General features: G+C 43.3%; 1 protein-coding gene across 2 annotated transcripts in view; it reads left to right on the top strand.

Annotated features, from left to right (window-relative positions):
* The window catches only part of RCAN2 (regulator of calcineurin 2), a 266,653-nt gene that overhangs the window by 158,340 nt on the left and 87,074 nt on the right, over positions 1-21,239 (top strand). Inside the window, exon 1 of one of the 2 annotated variants that reach the window (XM_043449642.1) lies at positions 12,921-13,307. The exons of the other annotated variant lie outside the window; for it this stretch is intronic. Coding sequence (XP_043305577.1) covers positions 13,221-13,307 — 87 coding nt within the window. The 5' untranslated portion in view covers positions 12,921-13,220. Of the gene's footprint in view, positions 1-12,920; positions 13,308-21,239 lie in introns of those variants that run through there. 2 annotated transcript variants of the gene reach the window in all.

Raw genomic sequence — 21,239 nt, 5'->3', positions numbered from 1 at the left:
GCTTCATGGCTATGCTTCTTATTAGTTCTCCCAGTTTACATCTCTAGAACTCTCAAAACTTGATGAGTGGTGAGGTAGGAAACTTTATGCTAAGCACCAAAGACTAAAGCTGACAGAGCCGCTACTCAGATAGATGACTCAAAAATAACCCATTCATGAAAAGAAGTGGGGGTGGCCTCAGCTCATCTTGTCTTTTGTTCATACATTCTTTCATTCACTGATCAGACATCGTCTTGATTGCATGCATTATGCCTGGCAACGTGCTAAGTGCTGAGGACACAATAAAACATTTAAACCCTATAGGGAGACAAGAGCTATAATGGATTTATGTGCATTATGTATGTGGAAGTAATATGCATTATTTTAGTGGAGAAAGCTTGCCTTCTACTAACATAGTGCTAGGAATTCCCATCACAAGGTCTCAGAAGCCTATTTGTCCATTAGATTTCCAACATTCCCTTACTAGAATCCCTTGCATATTTGCTGCCCCGGTTCCAAATTTAAGCTCAGCTCTCCTGACTTTCCAGTGGTAAAGAACCCGCCTGCCAGTGTAGAAGACTTAAGAGACATGGGGTTCAATCCCTAGGTCAGGAAGATCTCCTAGAGAAGGAAATGGCAACCACCTTCAGTATTCTTGCCTGGAGAATCCCATGGGCCGAAGAGCCTGGCGGGCTACAGTCCTTAAGGTGCACAGAGTCGGGCATGACTGAAGTGACTTAGCACACAGAACACACAGACGGGGACAACAGAGGATGAGATGGTTGAATGGCATCACTGACTCGATGGACATGAGTTTGAGTAAGCCCCAGGAGTTGGTGATGGACAGGGAAACCTGGCGTGCTACAGTCCATGGGGTCACAAAGAGTCAGACACGAATGAGCGGCTGAGCTGACTGACACACTCGTAGAGAGAATATAATTTTTCTTAGTAGAAAATTTTCCCTGGCCACAGATTTCCGGCAGGATGAATTCAATGGCAGTAAAATTAGAGACAGAAAGAGCCAAGAAGCTACCATTGTAGCCTCCACTGGGTCACTATTCCTATGGAATAAAGTTTAAATTTCTACCAATAACTCACAAAGCTCTGCATGGTCAGGCCCCTGCCTAGCAGTCTAGCTGCATTTTCCATGGCTCCCCACCTTTAATCCCTAACTCCATCTGCAATTTCATGGGCAGCAATCCTGGGCCACTCACTCTCTTACCTTACTGCATCAGCCCAAGCCCCTACCTGTGCTTAAAATGTCATCTCCCTACTTGTCTGCCTGTCTGGATAACTAGAAAACTGCTTATTTTTCAAAGTTTAGCAAAACATTCCTTCCTCAGGGAAAGCTTTTCTAATACCTGTTGCGTATGGCAAACTTATACTTCTCCTATGCTCATGTCATACCTTGTATCAACATCATCTGTAGAAATACATCACATCATCATATCATGTATCATATCATGTCAGTCATATTGTGATCCTTTACTCCCTTTACAACGGACCTCCTCGAGGAAAAGGATGATAACTTGCCATCTTTCTATGGCCAGTGCCTTTCTGTGTCCTGGGTCCATAGTATATTCACTAGCCATTGGATGGATGGGTGGATGAGGATGAATGGATGGGCAAATGATTTCCTCATTTTGAAACGGTACCTATTGTGAAGTTTAAATGCCATAATGCTCGTGAATTTTTGCAGAGTGACTCCACAAGTTTTGTCCTAAGTTAGTGATGGTGTAATGGGATGATAAATTTCAAGTTTCGGCTGAGGTGTGATAAAACAGGAAATATGACATTTTGCACAGAGGTAGGTATCACACCAATATGTGGATTTTCAAAGCAGGAGGCAGGAAACTAGTTAGACCGCTCTGAAGTCTGAAAGGAGGGATTGATAGGGAGAAGCAAGTGGAGATGGAAAGGTGGTTCTGTGAGCAGGTTTTCTTAAGAGAACGCCATCCTGGAACTCCTGCTGTTACCTCAAGAGGGAGGGTTAGAGGCTGGCAGCTCCCTCACCTCATGTCTGATCAGGGGGAGGAGAGCTCCCATGGGACAGTTCAGAGACCTGGAAATGTGGTTCCTGATGAGTGACTCCCACCTTGGAGTCATCTGTTATGCTAGGGCTGTGTGTATGTGTATGTGTGTGTGAGAGAGAGAGCACTGGGACGTTTTTGATTGTTAGTGACAGAAACAGTATCTGAATTAGTTTGGGGAAAACAGGGAGGCATGGGCTGGGATAATGTTAGGATATGGAACATCACCAAGGGAAGAGCTGGCTGAGGAGATCCATGGAAGGACAGGTGCCCCGGGCCTCGGGAACAGCTGGAAGCCAGGGCTCCAATGCTTCTAAGACTTCCTCCACTTTTTCTTTCAGTTTCTGTCTGAAAGTGACTTTATGGTGAAAAGAGGAGGGCCAGATACAGTCCTGAGCTTCTGTCACTGCAGGGGAGTTTCTACCAGCCTTATGGGTATATCCCGAGGACAAAAAGAGCGGGGGGAAATCTTAAATTTTTCCTAGTGATTATTGTGATTCTGAAGCTGCTGTGTGTTGTAGTATGGAATAAAGCACATGAGTAATTCCATGACTGGTAAGAAACAAGATATTTGATGTGGAAGAGAGAGGGTACAGATGTGAGATTTAAAAATTCTGGATTTGATTTTGAATTATCAGTCTGAATTCATGATGCATGTCATCTTTAAAACATATTAAGGACATCAATTTGAGCAAAGTCCAGGAGATAGGGAAGGACAGGGAAGCCTGGCATGCTGCAGTCCATGGGGTAGCAAAGAGTTGGGTACAACTTAGCAGCTGAATAGCAACAACAACACATTCAACTATACTTCAATTAAAAAATAAGTTTTAAAAAGTTTAAAAGTAAGACCTTATTATTTAAAAAGTAAATAAATAAAACACATTATATATTTTCTAGCTCAGGCCACTAAGAAGTCTTGTAAATAATAACCGACTCAGTGCAAAGAACATCGCAAAGTCTACAGATTATGATCTTGAAATATGTTGAAATACTAAATGAAACTGAGAAAGAAATGGCTGATTCCTTATCTGGGGCAGGAAATGGACAGGATGAGTCTGGAACATCTTGTCCTGCCAGATGGTGAGGTAACCCTCAAAGACGACTGAGATTGTGTCAAAAGGACACAGAAGCCACCCTGATTATATTCTCACCAGCAATTTAAGCATCAATAAGATAAAAGGACAGTGGATTTAAACCCATCAAGTCTGTTTAGTCTATGAGTTCATGATGATGCTTAATAAAGTAAAAAATGTTCAGTGGTCTTCTTTGAAGGATAATGGGAAGCAAGTCGTTAAAAAAAAAAAAGCTAGTTAATAAAGGAAAAGAATCAAGTGCGTATCTTGTCTGTCTTACAAAACACAAACGCAGGATAAGTCCATGGTAGATGGGAAGTAGTTCCTTGTGATGGAAGTATTCCATGAGTGAATGAAGTGAAAATGTTAGTCCCTCAGTGGGTCCAACCCTTTGGGACCTCATGGACTGTAGCCCACCAGGCTCCTCTGTCCATGGGGTTCTCTAGGCAAGAGTACTGGAGTGGATAGCTATTTCCTTCTCCAGGGAATCTTCCTGATCCAGGGATTTAACCGGGGCCTCCACATTGCAGGCAGATTCTTTACCATCTGAGCCACCGGGGAAGTCCTGAGGGAATACCATCATTCTGAAACTTCTAATGAAAGAGTGAATCTAGGCATTGAGCACAAATGATTGCTAATGCCACAAAAAGAGATGGTCAGACATTACCTATCCACTAATTACACCAATTACCTACCCACCAAGTACACAACACTATCCATGAAGGAGTCTTGCCAACCCAAATCTATCAAGGCTCAGGATCTAATTAATGGGACCAACAGGTAAAAGAGAAACCAGTTGAATGACACTATGAACTGCAAGGAGATCAAACCAGTCAATCCTAAAGGAAATCAACCCTGAATATTCATTGGAAGGATTGATACTAAAGCTGAAGCTCCAGCACTTTGGCCACCTGATGCAAAGAGTCAGTTCACTGGAAAAGACTGTGATGCTGAGAAAGATTGAAGGCAAAAGGAGAAAGAGGCAGCAGAGGATGAGATGGTTGGATAGCATCACCAACTCAATGGACATGAATTTGAGCTAACTCCAGGAGATAGTGAAGGACAGGGGAGCCTGGCATGCTGCAGTCCATGGGATCGAGAAGAATCAGACACAACTTAGCAACTGAACAACAGCAACAAATGTGGAATTAATCAAGAAAATCCAGACTGGGGAGAATCCTAAAGGACAAATAACATGATTCTATCATCAACAACAGCAAACTGTAAGGAAGGAAAAAGAAGACATGGAGGAGGACTCTACATATTAAGATACATGAAAGACACAGTAGTTTAGATCCCAATTTAAGTAAGTGGTGAGTGCTGAGTGCATAGGCTCTCAGTGTTGTCAGATTTTTTGGGACCCCATGGACTGTAGCTTGCCAAGCTCCTCTGTCCATGGAATTATCCCCAAGAATACTGGAGTGTATTGCCATTTCCTTCTCCAGGGGATCTCCCTGACCCAGGGATCAAACCAATGTCTCCTGTGTCTCCTGCATTGCAGGCAGGTTCTTTACCCACTGTGCCATCGGGAATTTAAATAAAGGAAATGTTAAATAAAGGAAGGACTGGAGGAAGGGACAGCAGGACGGGACCAGGGAGTAGGTGGAGAGGGACCAGGAAGGGAAGAGAACATTTGTAGTATCCTGAGAGAAATGTGAACCCTAGTAGGACATTTGATGGTACTAAGGAATTAGTCTTGCTTTCAGGAGTGTGTGTGATAAGTATTGTGATTTCAAAAAATGAGCCCTTGTCTTTTAGAGAGAGACAATGAAATGTTTACAGATGAAATGATACAATGTCACAATAACAGAGAGTGTGAGCTCCCAGGGACAAGAAACACTGGTGCTCAGACCTAAACTTGCCCCAGAATTACCTAGAGGTCTGGTTAATATGTAGATACTGGTCCAGCCCACCCAATCTTGGATGTGGCTCAAGAATTTGCCTTTCCTCAGACGGAACTCTGCTCCATATTATGTGGCAGCCTGGAAGGGAGGGGAGTCTGTGGGAGAATGGATACATGAATATATATGGCTGGGTCCCCATTGCTATTCATCTGAAGCTATCACAATATTTTTAATTGGCTGTATTGTTGTTGATTTAGTCACTAAGTCATGTCTGACTCTTGTACAACCCCTTGGACTGTAGTTCTCCAGGTTCCTTTGTCCCTGGCATTTTCCAGGTAAGAATACTGGAGTGGGTTGCCATTTCCTCCTCCAGGGATCTCCCTGTCCCAGGGATCAAACCTGAGTGTCCTGCATTGGCAGGCTGGTTCTTTACCACGGAGCCCCCAGAGAGGCCCAAAGGAGCTCTAAGGTCAAACAAACCCAGATTCTAATCCAGGCAATCCATTATCAGCTATCCCTCAATACAAATGAAAAAAAAAAAAGATTTTGCCTTTCTAACAAGTTCCCAGGTGCTGTTGATAGTCTTGGTCTGGGGACCACCCTCTGCCAGGAAGCAAGGTTGGTCCCAAGCTATTGTTGTGGTTAGGTGGTGGGTATATGAAAGCTCATCATAGTGTTCTCTCAACTTTTGAGTACATCTGAGTTTTCAGCAATAAACATTAAAAGCAAACTCAGGTGATCCAGAAGGATACACAGAGGGATCAAAGCCTCTGACAACCCATAGCTGTGATGGGAATATCTGTGTTCATAAGCAAATAAGATTTGGCTGCTGGTTTGGGGATTGGAAGGTCCCCATCTCTTCCTGCCCACTTGGGGCTTAGTACCTCAGCTTGGCTGTCAATCCATGTATCCTCCTGTGAGGCCCTTCCTAATTCCAGATCCAGAGACATGCCTGTGTGTCTGAGTCCTTCTACTTGCCTCTTTAGATTAACTTATTTCTTTATTCACTCACACTTCAGACATTACCGAGAGTACCTAAGTGTCAGGAACTTTTCTAGCCTCTGAGAATACAACAGAGAACAGAATAAACAAACCATCTGCTTTTGTGGAGATGACATTTTAGTTGGGGTTGTAGAGAACAAGTCAAGAAATAAGTGAATAGTTTCAGACAGTGGAAAGTGCTATGAATAAAATTAGAAAGAAGATGCCAGATAGTGTTTTGAGTCTGTATGTGTGTGTGTATGTGTGTGTGTGCATGCACACATGCATGCTCATGTACATGCATGCACACATGGACACACATATTTTTATTTAGGTGATCAGGGAAGACTTCTCCAAGGAGATGACCTCTGAGCTGAGATGAGCATTATAAGAAGGAGCCAGCCATGCAGAGATCTGGACATTTTTTTGACAAAGGCAATAGCAAATGTAAAGTCCCTGAGATCAGAAAGAGCTTGGCATTTTTTTTTTTTTTTATGGAGTCCAAAGAAGACCAGTTAATCTCGGATGTGGAGAGGACAGGGAGAAATGATGGGCTGAGATGGGAAAGCAGACAAGAGCCAGGGTTCATAGGACCTTGTAGCCATAGCCCAGTGCTTATATACAGGCTGCCAGTCATCCCCCAGCCATCAAAAATACCTTCTATCTAGAGAAATAGGGCACGATTTTAACAGGGAAGTGCCCTAGGGATTCTGATCTATAGGAAAGTGTTTTGTGTAAACAGTTGAATAGTGCAATATAGCCAATTTGTTGAACCAACCTATTAAAAATCCAATAATTTTATTTCAAAATCACTACTTGCTCTCAATGCCTATAATTTCACCCTAAAAACACTATTTACTCAATATAAAATTTGATCTCCTATAATACTGAGCTGGCCAAAAAGTTCATTCATTTTTTCCTGCAGCAACCTATGGAAGAACCTGAATGAACTTTTTGGCCAGCCTAATATTACCCATCATGCAGATTCCTCTATGACAGGTAATACTATAAGTTCCCAGTCATTTCATGCTAACAGAAATGAATTGAGAACTGTGTCCTTGAAAAGATATTTTAAAAGAGGAAAGTATAAAGTTAGTGGACTCAGGAGTACAAGAAAGAGAGTCTCCAGGAAAGAAGCAAACTGAAAAGGAGAAACTGGAGTTGCATCAGAAAAAAATATCTATTTTTTAAAAAAAATATTTTTTATTTATTGTTTATTTTTGGCTATGCTGGGTCTTGGTTGCTGTGCAGGCTTTTCTCTGGTTGCAGGGAACAGGGCCTTCTCATTTGGTGGCTTCTCCTGCACAGGCGCGAGGGTGTGCGGGCTTGTTTAGGCTCAGTAGCTGCGTCGCATGGGCTTTGCTGTTCCATGGCCTCTGATATATTTCCGGACCAGGGATCGAACCCGTGCCCCCTGCATTGACAGGTGAAACATTTTTACCACCGAGCTACCAGGGAAGCCTCTAAAATACCTATTTTACAATTTGAGGTGAGGCTTTATTTCCTGGAGAGACTAATGTCCTCCTGCCAAGATGTGTCAGAGCAAGGCTCTTTCTCTTAAATAACACGTTTAACCTTTATGTGCATGCTCAGTTGCTCAGCCGTGTCCGACTCTTTGTGACCCCACGGACTGTAGCCTGCCAAGCTCCTCTGTCCATAGGATTTTTCCAGGCAAGAATACTGGAAGGGATTGCCATTTAGTCCTCCAGGGGATCTTCCCAACTCAGGGATCGAGCTGGTGTTCCTCTTGCATCTCCTGCTTTGGTAGATGGATTCTTTACCACTGAGCCACCAGGAAAGCCCCGAGCAACCTTTGTAGCTCTTCCCTAAACAGAAAGTGTGAAATAATTCACAAAAACCCTGTAAGTGAGCAGAGAGAGCCTACTGCCTTGTTGCTCTTTGATCAGCTGTGGACCTGTGCGCTAGGCTTAACCTCTGAACTGTAGGCCTCTCTTGTTGCAGAGCACGGATTCCAGGGCACACGGGCTTCAGTAGTTGCAGCACATGGCTTCAATTGTTGGGGTGCGTGGGCTTAGCTGCTCTGCCATATGTGGGATCTTCCTGGACCACAGATGGAGTTGGTGTGCCCTGCATTGCATGGTGGACTCTTAAATGTTGGACCACCGGGGGAGTCCCTGTATTTTGCCTTTGCTCTGGATATTTCTAGTCTGCACCCCCTGCCTGGGGGGCCCTCCTCACCCCTTCTCTGTCTGACAGACTTTTACCTATGTTTGAAGATCAGAAGTCAAGTCCTGCTCCTTGAGGCTCATCTGCCCCAGGTCCCTTCAGCATCCCTTGCTCTTTCTCCAGTGCTCCCACCAAGTGCCATCTGCCCGTCCTTTGCCACCGCCACCATTGCTGTGTTGTGTAGGTGTTTGTCTCCATGTCTCATCTTCTCCCCTGGATTTTAAGCCCCTTGAGGATCGTGAATTTTACTTAGTCATCATTTTGGAGGTATCTCATCATTTTGTCCTTCAGAGTAGCTGATAGAGCTCTGTACGTAGTCATCACTCAGAAACTGTTAGTTGAATTATCTGTTTTCATAATTTCATACTCCCCACAGTGCCCTAGACAACACAGTAAGTACTGTACACACACACACACACACACACACACACACACACGGAGTTAAATCAGTCTACATATTTCTATTGGTGATCTGATTTCATTAATCACATGGACCACAGCCTTGTCTAGCTCAATGAAATCATGAGCCATGCCATGTAGGGTCCTGATAGACCTAAGATAGACAGATCATGTTGGAGAATTCTGACAAAATGTGGTCCGCTGGAGAAGGTAATGGCAAACCACTTCAGTATTCTTGCCTTGAGAATCCCATGAACAGCATGAAAAGGCAAAAAGATAGGACACTGAAAGATGAACTCCCCAGGTGAGTAGGTGCCCAATATGCTACTGGAGAGGAGTGGAGAAATACCTCCAGAAAGAATGAAGAGACAGACCCAAAACAAAAACAACACCTGTGGATGTGACTGGTGATGGAAGTAAAGTCTGATGCTGTAAAGAGCAATATTGCATAGGAAACTAGAACGTTAGGTCCATGAATCAAGGCAGATTGGAAGTGGTCAAACAGGAGATGGAAAGAGTAAACATCAACGTTTTAGGAGTCAGTGAACTGAAATGGACTGGAATGGGCAAATTTAACTCAGATGACCATTATATCTACTACTGTGGGCAGGAATTCCTTAGAAGAAATGGAGTAGCCATCATAGTCAACAAAAGAGTCTGAAATTCAGTACATGGATGCAATCTCAAAAACGACAGAAGGATCTCTGTCCATTTCCAAGGCAAACATTCAGTATCACAGTAATCCAAGTCTATGCCCCAACCAGTAACACTGAAGAAGTTGAAGTTGAACAGTTCTATGAAGATCTACAAGACCTGCTAGAACTAACACCCAAAAAAGATGTCCTTTTCATTATAGGGGACTGGGATGCAAACATAGGAAGTCAGGAGATACCTGGAGTAACAGGCAAATCTGGCCTTGGAGTACAAAACAAAGCAGGTCAAAGGCTAACAGAGTTTTGCCAACAGAACACACTGGTCATAGCAAACACCCTCTTCCAACAACACAAGAGATATGAACATCACCAGATGGTCAATACCAAAATCAGATTGATTATATTCTTTGCAGCCAAAGATGGAGAAGCTCTATACAGTCAGCATAAACAGGACTGGGAGCTGACTGTGGCTCAGGTCATGAACTCCTTATTGCCAAATTCAGACTTAAATTGAAGAAAGTAGGGAAATCTGCTAGGCCATTCAGGTGTGACCCAAATCAAATCCTTATGATTATACAGTGGAAGTGACAAATAGATTCAAGGGATTAGATCTGATAGAGTGCCTGAAGAAATATGGATGGAGGTACGTGACACTGTACAGGACGCAGTGATCAAGACCATCCCCAAGAAAAAGAAATGCAAAAAGGCAAAATGATTGTCTGTGGAGGCCTTACAAATAGCTGAGAAAAGAAGAGAAGCTAAAGGCGAAGGAGAAAACAAAAGATATACCCATTTGAATACAGAGTTCCAAAGAATAGCAAGGAGAGAGATAAGAAAGCCGTCCTCAGTGACCAATGCAAGGAAATAGAGGAAAATAATAGAATGGGAAAGACTAGAGATCTCCTCAAGAAAATTAGTGATACCAAAGGAACATTTCATGCAAAGATGGGCACAATAAAAGACAGAAATGGTATGAAAAACTAAGCAGACGATATTAAGAAGAGGCGGCAAGAATACACAGAAGAACTATACACAGAAGATCTTCATGACCCAGATAACCATCGTGGTATGATCACTCACCTAGAGCCAGACGTCCTGGAATGCAAAGTCAAGTGGACCTTAGGAAGCATCACTATGAAGAAAGCTAGTGGAGGTGATGGAATTCCAGTTGAGCTATTTCAAAGATGAAAAAATGATGATGTGCTAAAAGATGATGCTGTGAAAGTGCTGCATTCAATATGCCAGCAAACTTGGAAAGCTCAGCAGTGGCCACAGGACTGGAAAAGATCAGTTTTCATTCCAATCCCAAAGAAAAGCAACGCCAAAGATTGTTCAAATTATCACACAATTGCACTCATCTCACATGCTAGCAAAATAATGCTCAAAATTCTCCAAGCCAGGCTTCAATAGTATGTGAACTATGAATTTCCAGATGTTCAAGCTGGATGTAGAAAAGGCAGAGGAACCAGAGATCAAATTGCCAACATCCACTGGATCATCGAAAAAGCACGAGAGTTCCAGAAAAACTTCCGCTTTATTGACTATGCCAAAGCCTTTGACTGTGTGGATCACAACAAACTATGGAAAATTCTTAAAGAGATGGGAACACCAGACCACCTGACCTGCCTCCTGAGAAATCTGTATGCAGGTCAAGAAGCTACAGTTAGAACTGTGCATGGAACAACAGACTGGTTCCAAATCGGGAAAGGAGTATGTCAAGGCTGTATATTGTCACCCTGCTTATTTAACTTCTATGCAGAGTACATCATGTGAAATGCCAGGCTGGATGAAGCACAAGCTGAAATCAAGATTGCTGGGAGAAATATCAATCACCTCAGATATGCAGATGACACCACCCTTATGGCAGAAAGCAAAGAAGAACTAACAAGCCTCTTGATGAAAGTGAAAGAGGAGACTGAAAAATTTGGCTTAAGACTCAACATTCAGAAAACTAAGATTGTGGCATCCGGTCCCATCACTTCATGGCAAATAGATGGGGAAACAATGAAAACAGTGAGAGACTTAATTTTCTTGGGCTCCAAAATCACTGCAGATGGTGACTACAGCCGTGAAATTAAAAGACGCTTGCTCCTTGGAAGGAAAACTATGATCAACTTGACAGTACATTAAAAAGCAGAGACATAACCTTACCAACAATGGTCCGTCTAGTCAAAGCTATGGTTTTTCCAGTAGTCATGTATGGATGTGAGAGTTGGACTATAAAGAAAGCTGAGTACTGAAGAATTGATGCTTTTGAACTGTGATGTTGGAGAAGACTTTTGAGAGTCCCTTGGTTTGCAAGGGGATCCAACCAGTCAATCCTAAAGGAAATCAGTCCTGAATATTCATTGGAAGGACTGATGTTGAAGCTGAAACTCCAATACTGTAGCCACCTGGTGCGAAGAGCTGACTCATTGGAAAAGACCTTGATGCTCGGAGGGATTGGGGGCAGGAGGAGAAGGGGACGACAGAGGATGAGATGGTTGGACGGCATCACTGTCTCGATGGACATGAGTTTGAGCAAGCTCCGGGAGTTGGTGATGGACTGTGAAGCCTGGTGTGCTGCAATCCATGGGATTGCAAAGAGTCGGACACGACTGAGCAACTGAACTGAACTGAGCTGAGCTGATTAGACTCACTTTCTTTTGCTTTCATTAGACTCACATGTAACCCAAAATGAGGGTCAACCAGAAAACTTCTATGCCTTCAGTCTAAAAGGTCACCTTTCTCATCTGCCTGCAAAATGTGGCCACTTTGTCCAGTCTTGGGTTAGAAAGGCACCAATCTGTTACAGATCGTGACCTCTGATAGCCACAGAAGATGCACCTGCACTCTACTGGGCATAGATCCTGCCAGAATGTCAGTTCATTCTACCAGTATTTTTATAACCAATGATAAAATGAAAACGATTTGGGTATTTTTTTTTCCTTTGCTCACTTCTGCTGTGAAGGCTGTTCCCGTTTGGTTTGTTCTTGCATTAAACAATTACTGCCTTCTCTTGCCAGACACTCGGCTAAAGTCTCAAGATATAAAGATGAATTATCCCCAACCCTGCCCTTCAGGGGTTCACAATCAGGAAAAGAGACCGAAAAAGCCACTGGACAAGTTCAAAGTCTCGGGCAAAATCAAGCCCTGAGGTTCTGACAATGACCCACATCAGTGCTTTTGCCTGTTAGACTCTGCCATCTGTCCCTGCATGAGACGTTTGCTGGAACTCCTTCCCACTTTGGGTTTGAATGACCTTGGCGACAGCCTGAAATCCAGAGCTTCGAGGGGTGCTTTTAGAGTTCCTGGTCTGCACTTAATGTGCTTCAAATAGACATTCACAAACCTCTAATTATCTCCTCTTACCAGGCTGCCTAAATGACTGATGCCCAGCTCTCTTAGTCACTCCAAGAATGGATTTCTATTTAGCCCGTGCCCACCCGAGATGCATTAGGGTGCCCAGAACATGTGTGTCCGCTCTGAGAGGCACAGGGCAATTAACAGAAGCCAGGCAATTTGCAAAATGCCTCAACTTCCTGCTCCTTTCTGAGGCAGAGAAATTGTCACACCTTAACCTCAGCAGGCTCATAGGCAGAATAATTCCCCCACCCACCCCCACCCCAAACAGAGTCTCTGGTGTCAGATGTCCGCCCCCCCACCATGCCCCACCCTGGCTTTTTGCAAACATAAGCACTCGGCTGAAACAACAGCTATGACTCAGTTCCTAGCGAGCTGCTGCCTGAATTGATTTAGTCTGAGTTCAGATTTAGCACATAATCATGTTCAATTTGCTCCACTGCACTGCCTAGAGATAAAAGGCTGGGGGAAAAAAAAATAGCTCCAGCTTGTGTCAGTCCTTGTGGTGATGTCATTGCCATCAGAGAGCCGGCCGCTCTTACTCTGCCGTGCTGCCTGAGCCGCGGCGGGCTGCGTGTGTGCGCGCAGCCGAGTGGGTTCAGGTGCCCGGCTCGGCCATCCCCAGGGCAGGGCAGCGCCCGGCCGGCCCCGGCACCAGCTACCTGGAAGGTTCTTCCCAGCCCACAGGACTCCGAGGCTGCCTAACTCTTTCTTGTCAATTCCGGAGGGGGAATGCCAGCCCCTAGCATGGACTGTGATGTTTCCACTCTGGTTGCCTGCGTGGTGGATGTGGAGGTCTTCACCAACCAGGAGGTTAAGGTACGCACCTGCAATCTTTATTTCATTGTTGCTGTTTGCCGAAGCTGCCAGCAGCCTTGTTAGCTAAAAGGAACAGGACTTTGATTCGTAGTTTTCAGCTCAGGATCTGCGCTAGAAATGCATGGGGTGAGTGCCTGGCTCTGTTAATTAGAATAAGTTAGAAGAGAGACCAGCGCATTCATTTTGCATGTGATAAGGTTTGAAAAATCGTTGTCTGTGTATTCTTGCCTTTGCTATTAGGCGATCCCCAGTCAATCCTTTTCACAGTAGACATGTTTTCATAGTCTCCGTGTCAATAAGGATTTGCTAGTGCTTAGTGTTTTGAGGGGTTTTAAATCAATGACTCAATGAAGAAAGCGCATATAATAATCATCGTACCCAGGACACCCCGATCATGGGACCTTAACCCCTTCATGAAATGTCCCTTACGTAGGCCATGATGTGCAAATTGAACAAAAGCTCTTCTAAAGACAGCAGTTTCAATTCCCAGCTCTCAGAAAATCAAAGTTGGAAAAGAGCTGTCTAAATTTCCTTTGTCAGGCAGAAGCAGCAAGTCATTTCCCCTGAACAGTTTTCCATAAAGAAAGTTCAGGCATAAATAAATTTTGCATCTCAAGATGTAGTATCCCAGGGCGCTGGTCCTCAGTGAGTGTCTGCAGTAATTGTTTGATTGTCGTGGGTAATTGTCTCCTGATGACACACGTTCTCTTTCCTTTTGCCCCTTTGCGTTTGTGTTCTGAAAAAGGTGCCATGCTTGCGGAATGGCAATTTCGATTTCTTCTCTCATACTGAAAATAAGATCTAGCAGAAGCTTCTTCTTTAAGCAGTTCACATACACAACCAAAAGGGCAGTTGCTCATTGTGTGACAGGAGGAAGGAAAGGGGAATCACACTGCAGGATCGTTTCCCACCCTCCCCTTAGTCTTGACTTAAAGGTAGACCCGGAATTCTTTGTTTTGGGGTGTGCAAGATGACGCCCTGGTGCTTCCCAGGTGGGAATGTGTGTGTTCACTAGCATAATGCATGGCTCTGTCATTCAAGATTGCGGTTTTGAACACTCTTTTGAACTGGATTCAAGAATCTGGTTTGTTGCTTCTGCATATTTTAAATGTGTGGCCCTGTGTTTACCAATTCTTACGGCAGTGCTGTAAAGTGTCCACCACCTGTCATACTGAGGTTCAGAAAATTAGAATGGAATGGATGGGTGCTGCCTACAGCCGCGTCCACAGTGGAAATATGCGTGTAGAGACAGTCCTGCTGGTCACACCTGCTGTATACACTCCAGAAGGGAGCAGTTCGCAAAGCCCCTCCAGTTTAAAACCTGTTTAAAGCCCATGGGTAACTGGGTAAAAGCTGTCTCTGCACACCAGCTGGAATAGAATTGTGTGTACCTAAAGTAAAACTTCACAATGCCCTTCTATTCTTAACAGTTCGCGTTTAATTACATGCTTGTCCTGTGAAAATCTAGACTTTTTTGGTCCATGAAATAATGGTGAGAAAATATTTCTCAGGGAACTGCTGTCTGCCAAGCACTATGTTCATACAGAAAGGAGTTTAAAATACGCTTATATGACGTAGGTATTTGTAATATAGACATAGAAAGAACCATTTGCCCAATATTTATCCTTTTAAATCATTATTCCATATTTTATTTTTTATTGAAATATAGTTGATTTGCAATGTTTCTGGTGTGCAGCAAACTGATTCAGTTATATGTTTATATATATGTGTGTGTTAGTCACTTAGTCATGTCCGATTTTTTGCAACCGCATGGACTGTAACCTGCCAGGCTCCTCTGTCCATGGAATTCTCCAGGCAAGAATACTGGAGTGGGTAGTCATTCCCTTCTCCAGAAGATCTTCTGGACCCAGGGATTGAACCCAGGTCTCCTGCATTGCAGGCGGATTCTTCACCATCTGAGCCCCTAGGGAAGCCTATATACATATACATATACATATGTTCTTTTTTTCAGATTCTTTTTGATTATAGATTATTATAAGATGTTAAATACAGTCCCCTGTGCTATACACTAAGTTCTTGCTATTTATCTATTTTATATATAGGAGTGGGTCTATTAATTCCGAACTTCTAATTTATACTCCCATCCCCTTTCCTCTCTGGTAACAATAAGTTTGTTTTCTATGTCTGTGAGTCTATTTCTGTTTTGTAAATAAGTTCATTTGTATCATTTTTTAAAGATTCTACATATGAGTGATATCATATGGTGTTTGTCTTTCTCTGTCTGACTTACTTCACTTAGTATGATTATCCCTAGTTCTATCCATGTTGTTGCAGACATGCCCAGTATTTCTTAAAGGCGGAGTATTTTGTGGAATTCAGGGGACACAAAATTCTTACAGCTGGTTGTACTCGAGTGGTTGGGATGGCGCCATAGAGCAAGTGGTACTTAACTTGAAGATGGGTAGGTTTTGATACAGGAAGAGGGAGGGCATGGAGACGGGAAGACATCTCATTTGCAGTCAGGTGAGTCAATGCATTTAACTGCAGTAGGGTCTCTGTGAGAGACGGAAGGGAAACAGGGGGAGGAGGGGTGGGATGATGAAGCCTCTCACATTTTCCATAAGATGATGAAGCCTTCACACTTTCCATAAGAAATGTGTAGGGTTTTCTGAGAAGACTCCCACCAGAAAGATGCATTATATGTCCTTCCTGCTAAATATTGGTAACTTGGAATCGTCATGGATTTGTTTCTTTGGAACAAGGTTCTGAATCCTTCTGTGCTTTAGTTTTCTTATCTGTGACATGTTAATCATCATTCCTACTTCTTTGGCTTGATGGGAGGATTAAAGAAAATTATACATGTAAAACAGTTAACATAGTGCCTGACATATTTCATGTTCAATACATGTTAGCTGTTGCCATCATAGTCATGATCATCTGTTCAGACATTCTCTAAAGGTAGTAAGTTACTTCTGCCAGTTTACTGGAATGTCCTATCTCCAGCTGAGTTTACAATGACAGTCCAGGATACAGAATGCATTTTCCTTCCCATCCCCCCAAACACACACACACACACACACACACACACAACCTGGTAACTTAGCCATTTAATCATTTGAAATGAGACAGTAATCAAGCAAAATTAAGATAGGCCAAAGAGGTTGGTTGAGAAAACCTATATGTTCCTTGTTCAAAAGTGAGCATGGCTTAGTGGCAAGAAGAGAGGTTCAGATGTCAAATTCTAGTACCAAAATTTCACCAGAGGTAAACTTCATTAATCATCTCTTCCAGAGTCACAGTGGAGCCGGGAGTTTCTTTCTGCTAAACCTTTAATATTCCTTGTCGGAGAAAGGGGAGGCACCCTAGGTGAGGGTTTGTCTCACCTACCTGCATCCAGCTTGCTTGATCTCAGGCTTTTCTGCCTTTTGCAGACTCTCCCTTTCTACCTGGAACCCCCGTGGAAAAGAAACCACACCAGGGTTATGCAATCAAGCAGCCTCTCTTCGCAAATGCAGTGATTTATTTGAGGGGGCAGAGGCAAACGCAAATGCAGTGACTTACAGCAATTCAGGAAACCTTATCTTCCATGGGGGAATCTCAGCTGGTTGCACTGGGGGCCCTGAAGGCTCCCATCTCCTAAATTTTGCCAAAGCTGCTGGGGCAGTAATACCAGACAGATGAGGAAATAAGGCAAATGCACCCCCATATTTGTCTTTCTCCAGAAATCCCACTGGTAGTGTTGGGAACTTAACTGTCTGATGGCAAAAGGCTGCTCAGAAAGATAAAGAAACTCAAAACGAAACTCAAAACTCTCAATAGGAGGAAAATGACATGGTGAGCTGTAGAGTTTGCTTGTGTATGTTGTGTGTGTGTGTCTTTATGTGTGTCTGTGTGTTCATGCCTGCCTGTGTGTCTGTGTGTATGTTTGTACGTGTATCTGTGTGTCTCTGTGTGTGTGTCTGCCTGTATGTGTCTGTGTGTGTCTCTGGGGTCTGTGTGTTTGTATTGATGTGTGTCTGTATATGTCTGTGTTTGTGTTTGTGTTTGTGTGTGTCTGTGAGTATCTGTTAGTTCATGTATCTGTGTGTGTGTGTCTGTGTGTACGCAGGTGAGCAGGGTTGATTTTCTTGAGTGTTCTCATATTCTGAAAATAGTCCTCCCTACCCCCACCCTTCAACAAGGAGCCAAATTCAGGGAAATGAAAGATCCAAGATGGGTAATGAAATTTTTGTTTCACTTTAGTCCAGTGGTTCTTCAATCTGATTACACATTGGTATCCCCTTGGAGAGCTTTTAAAATATTGACAAGGATCAGGTCCCACGCCCAGGATTTCTAACTTGGCTGGTCGGAATGGAGCTGGGCATAGATGATCATCTCTAAAGTCAGCATCTTGTGTGTCCTAGACACAGGTAGGTACAGGCAAAGTCAGTCCAATATCATCTAGAATAACCTCTGCTTAAACACCTTGATCCACTCCCCTAAGCAAAGCCTTAATGGATGCAGTTTCAGAAGCGACATTTCTGATGGCTTGGAGACTTTACCTGTACCCACTGCCCCTTCCCTGCAGTGAGAGCTTCCCACACAGAAAGAGCGTGGATGCCTCCTCTCTGGGCTGGAGGGCTCCTAATTCAAGTCCAGGGGTCCAGTCCTGACTCCACAGGCATCCATACAGGAGACAGGGGCTCATGAAACTTCTTTCTGTTTCTTAGGACAGGCGGGAAGCATGGCAGGTCTTATAAGAAGATCAGAAGTTTCAAAGACCCCTGGAGCTGGAGATTTAGATGCAAACTATTTATACTAGACAAGCAACAAGGTCCTACAGCATAGCACAGGGAATGGTATCCAATCTCCTGGAATAAACCATAAAGAAAAGAAGAGTTAAAAAGGGAATTCTCTGGTGGTTCAGTGGTTAGGACTTTGCGCTTCCACTGCAGGGGGCACAGGTTTGATCCCTGGTCCGGGGTCTAGAATCCCACATGCCCCGTGGGGAAGAAACTCAGTAACTAAATAATATTTCTCGCACCATTAAAAAAAAAAGAAAAGAAAAAATAATACAAAAATCCATGATGAATAAAATATAAAAGTTTAAAAAGAAGAATATATATATACATATATATATAGGTATGTATAACTGAGTCACTGTTGTACAACAGAGATGGGCATAACATTGTAAATCGGCTACACTTCAATAAAAAAATAAAAAACGTATGTTTAGTGCACTTAACTCCTGACCAGGCGATACTCTAAGTACTGGGAGATGGACAAGACAACCATTCCAGCCCTCAGAGAATGCACATGCTAATCCAGGAGTCAGACAGCAAAGCAGTAAACAAATAAGTGTATACTATAATTTCCTAGGGGGCACTAGTGGTAAAGAAGCCGCCTGCCAATGCTGGTAGATAGAAGAGACGCGGGTTTGATCCTGGTGTTGGGAAGATCCCCTGCAGGAGGGCGTGGCAACCCAGTCCTGTATTCTTGCCTGGAGAATCCCGTGGACAGAGGAGCCTGTCGGTCTATAGTCCATGGTGTTGCAGAGAGTCGGACACAACTGAAGCAACTTAGCATACAGCACGCATGTAATCTCAGGCAGTGATGAGGGTTTTGAAGAAAGATGGAGCAGAGTGAGGAGGTGAATTGCTGGAAGGGAGTTTGCACTGGAGGCCCTTCAAGTTCCTATTTCTGAAACTTTGCCAGGACTGCTAGATCAATAGTCCCCCAAAGAGGAGGAAATCAGGCAAATGCGTTCACCATATTTCTCTCTCCAAAAATTCCATTGACCACTTTTGAATGGGTGGCCAGTAGAAGCATTTCTGGCCAGGTGGCAGTTTCTTAAATGTCATTATTCTAGTGTCATTCAGGAATCTGAAATGAGTGAAAGGGCCATGTGTCGATGAGGGAAAAGCATGCCAGCAGTGGGACCAGTAGAGGCAAAGAGAGGCTACATTATCTGATGTGTTCTTACCCAGGCCTCCCTTTAACCTGTGTCCATCATTCATTCATTCAGGGACCCACTGAGGCTGTCAAGGTCTCATATCATGATTTTTAGTTTGTTCATGCTGCTCCTTTTTGAAGTTGTGCTCATGTTATGTTTTAAGCGTGGTGGTTCTCTTGGAAGAGGGGGACATAGAAGCAGAAATTTGTTCTCAGAGTAATAATTCTTCATACCCTTGAAAACCTAGGATTGCTGTAGGACTTTTCCTTCCCATCTAAAAGTCCAGGGCCTTTCCAAGGTGACTCAAAAGTCCTACTTTCTCTCCTCTGCTTTTGAGAATCTCCCTGTATCCTCCCAATCCATGCAACCCTTGAACAAGTCTCTTAACCTTTCTGGACACACAGGAATGATGCTGAGAAAAATGCTTGATGCTTTTTGAATTTCATTTACTTTTTTCACACGAAAGTATATGACTGACTCATAGTCTGCGTCATGCTGTTGTGTGAGTTATGAAAAGAAAAAGCCAGCACATCTTGGCCACTTAGTACATTGAAATCTATTTGTCATTTGAACCAGTGAAAATTGCATGACTCGTTTTGTTTGGCAGGATGCACAGGAAGAGAATGATGGAGCAGAGTTGGTATGATACGCTTTGCCCTCTGTTTTGGGAGGAGACAAGTGATACAAATGAAAATGTGGGTACTGGTGGGTATCGCGGGATTGATCTGGCAGAGAAGCTTGTGGGTATTTGTTAGGAGAGCTTGCTTGTCAAGCTTCACACCTGTTTCTTATGCTTTGCAAATGCAGTGCTGGGCAGAGGACCCAGCTGCCGTCAACCTTTTTGGTTCTGTAGAGCTCTAAAGCTCTCTCAGAATCTTCAAAAACCATGGTGTTCACTCAGCAGCTTAGAAGAATTTTGAGTTGTGTACGATTTCATTCTCAAACATTGAAACCCTCTGGAGTTATATGTGGTAAATTTTAGGAACCAAATGTTAAGTTGACAGAAACTGTCATTGCTCAATGGCTGGAATTTTATTTTTTTTAATTGGAGTGTGATTGCTTTGCACTATTGTGTCCACTGTACAACAGTGTGACTTAGTAATCTGTATGCATATATTGTGCTCCATTGTGAGCCTCCCTCGCACACCACTTCCCCCCAGAATTTTAAATAATATTTATTTCACGTTACATCTCCAGACCATCTTTAATTTCTAAAAACTAAAAGGGAATGTGTAGGGAGGATGTGGTGTGGAGGAGGGGATGGCTTTCTCATAGCAGATTCTGACCCTGACAACAAAAGCATGTTTGTCCTCTGATAACAAAAAGGACTAGAACTGAGGCCATTTTGGAAATAAATGTGTTCATGTAAAACTGAATGTTAGACAGTAACCCTAAAAATTACCTGAAACTTAATATGTTTAAATGTGTACTGTAGAGTATTATCTCACCTCTCAAGAAAGTAGCAAACACCTTTCAGAGTGGGAAGAAGGGATTTTGTACAAGTGACAGATGCTCCCCGAGAAGGTTAGCAGGCAGATTTCGCAGCCACCTGTCACGTCAGGGAAAGGCAGGGAACAGTATTCAACTAATGACGTGGTAAAGCGGGAAAGCCAACTGATAACGTGCCTCTCTATTTAGAGTCTTTTAACTGTGGGAAAGTAATTCAGACCTTGACAGTTGCTACCTCTGAGTGTCAGATTTATTCAAAGCAATAACAAGAAAACAGTGGCTTCATTAATGTTATTCTCCTAAAGAAGCAGATTTTAATATAAAACTCAGTGAGTACCCTTTGCAACCTTAGTGATTCTGAATACAGCTATCAACAATTTATAATAGCCTGTTTTAGTTCTTTCTGATGAAACTTAAAATTGACAAATAGAAAAGAAAATGATGCCTGAAACATTTATTATCATTGGGTACGCTTAGGTTGTAAGCTGAAATGGCATCACAGCTTTGCGGTGAATAACCCAGCTTTCCAGGGAGGTCATAAACCCTCTAGACCACACCTGGCCTAGAATTTCTTTATGTAATGGGAAAAC

The sequence above is a fragment of the Cervus canadensis genome, chromosome 28 (assembly GCF_019320065.1).
Source record: "Cervus canadensis isolate Bull #8, Minnesota chromosome 28, ASM1932006v1, whole genome shotgun sequence".
Taxonomy (NCBI): Eukaryota; Metazoa; Chordata; class Mammalia; order Artiodactyla; family Cervidae; genus Cervus; species Cervus canadensis.
Note: the sequence above shows the minus strand (reverse complement) of the source record. Positions and strands in the feature narration are given on the sequence as shown.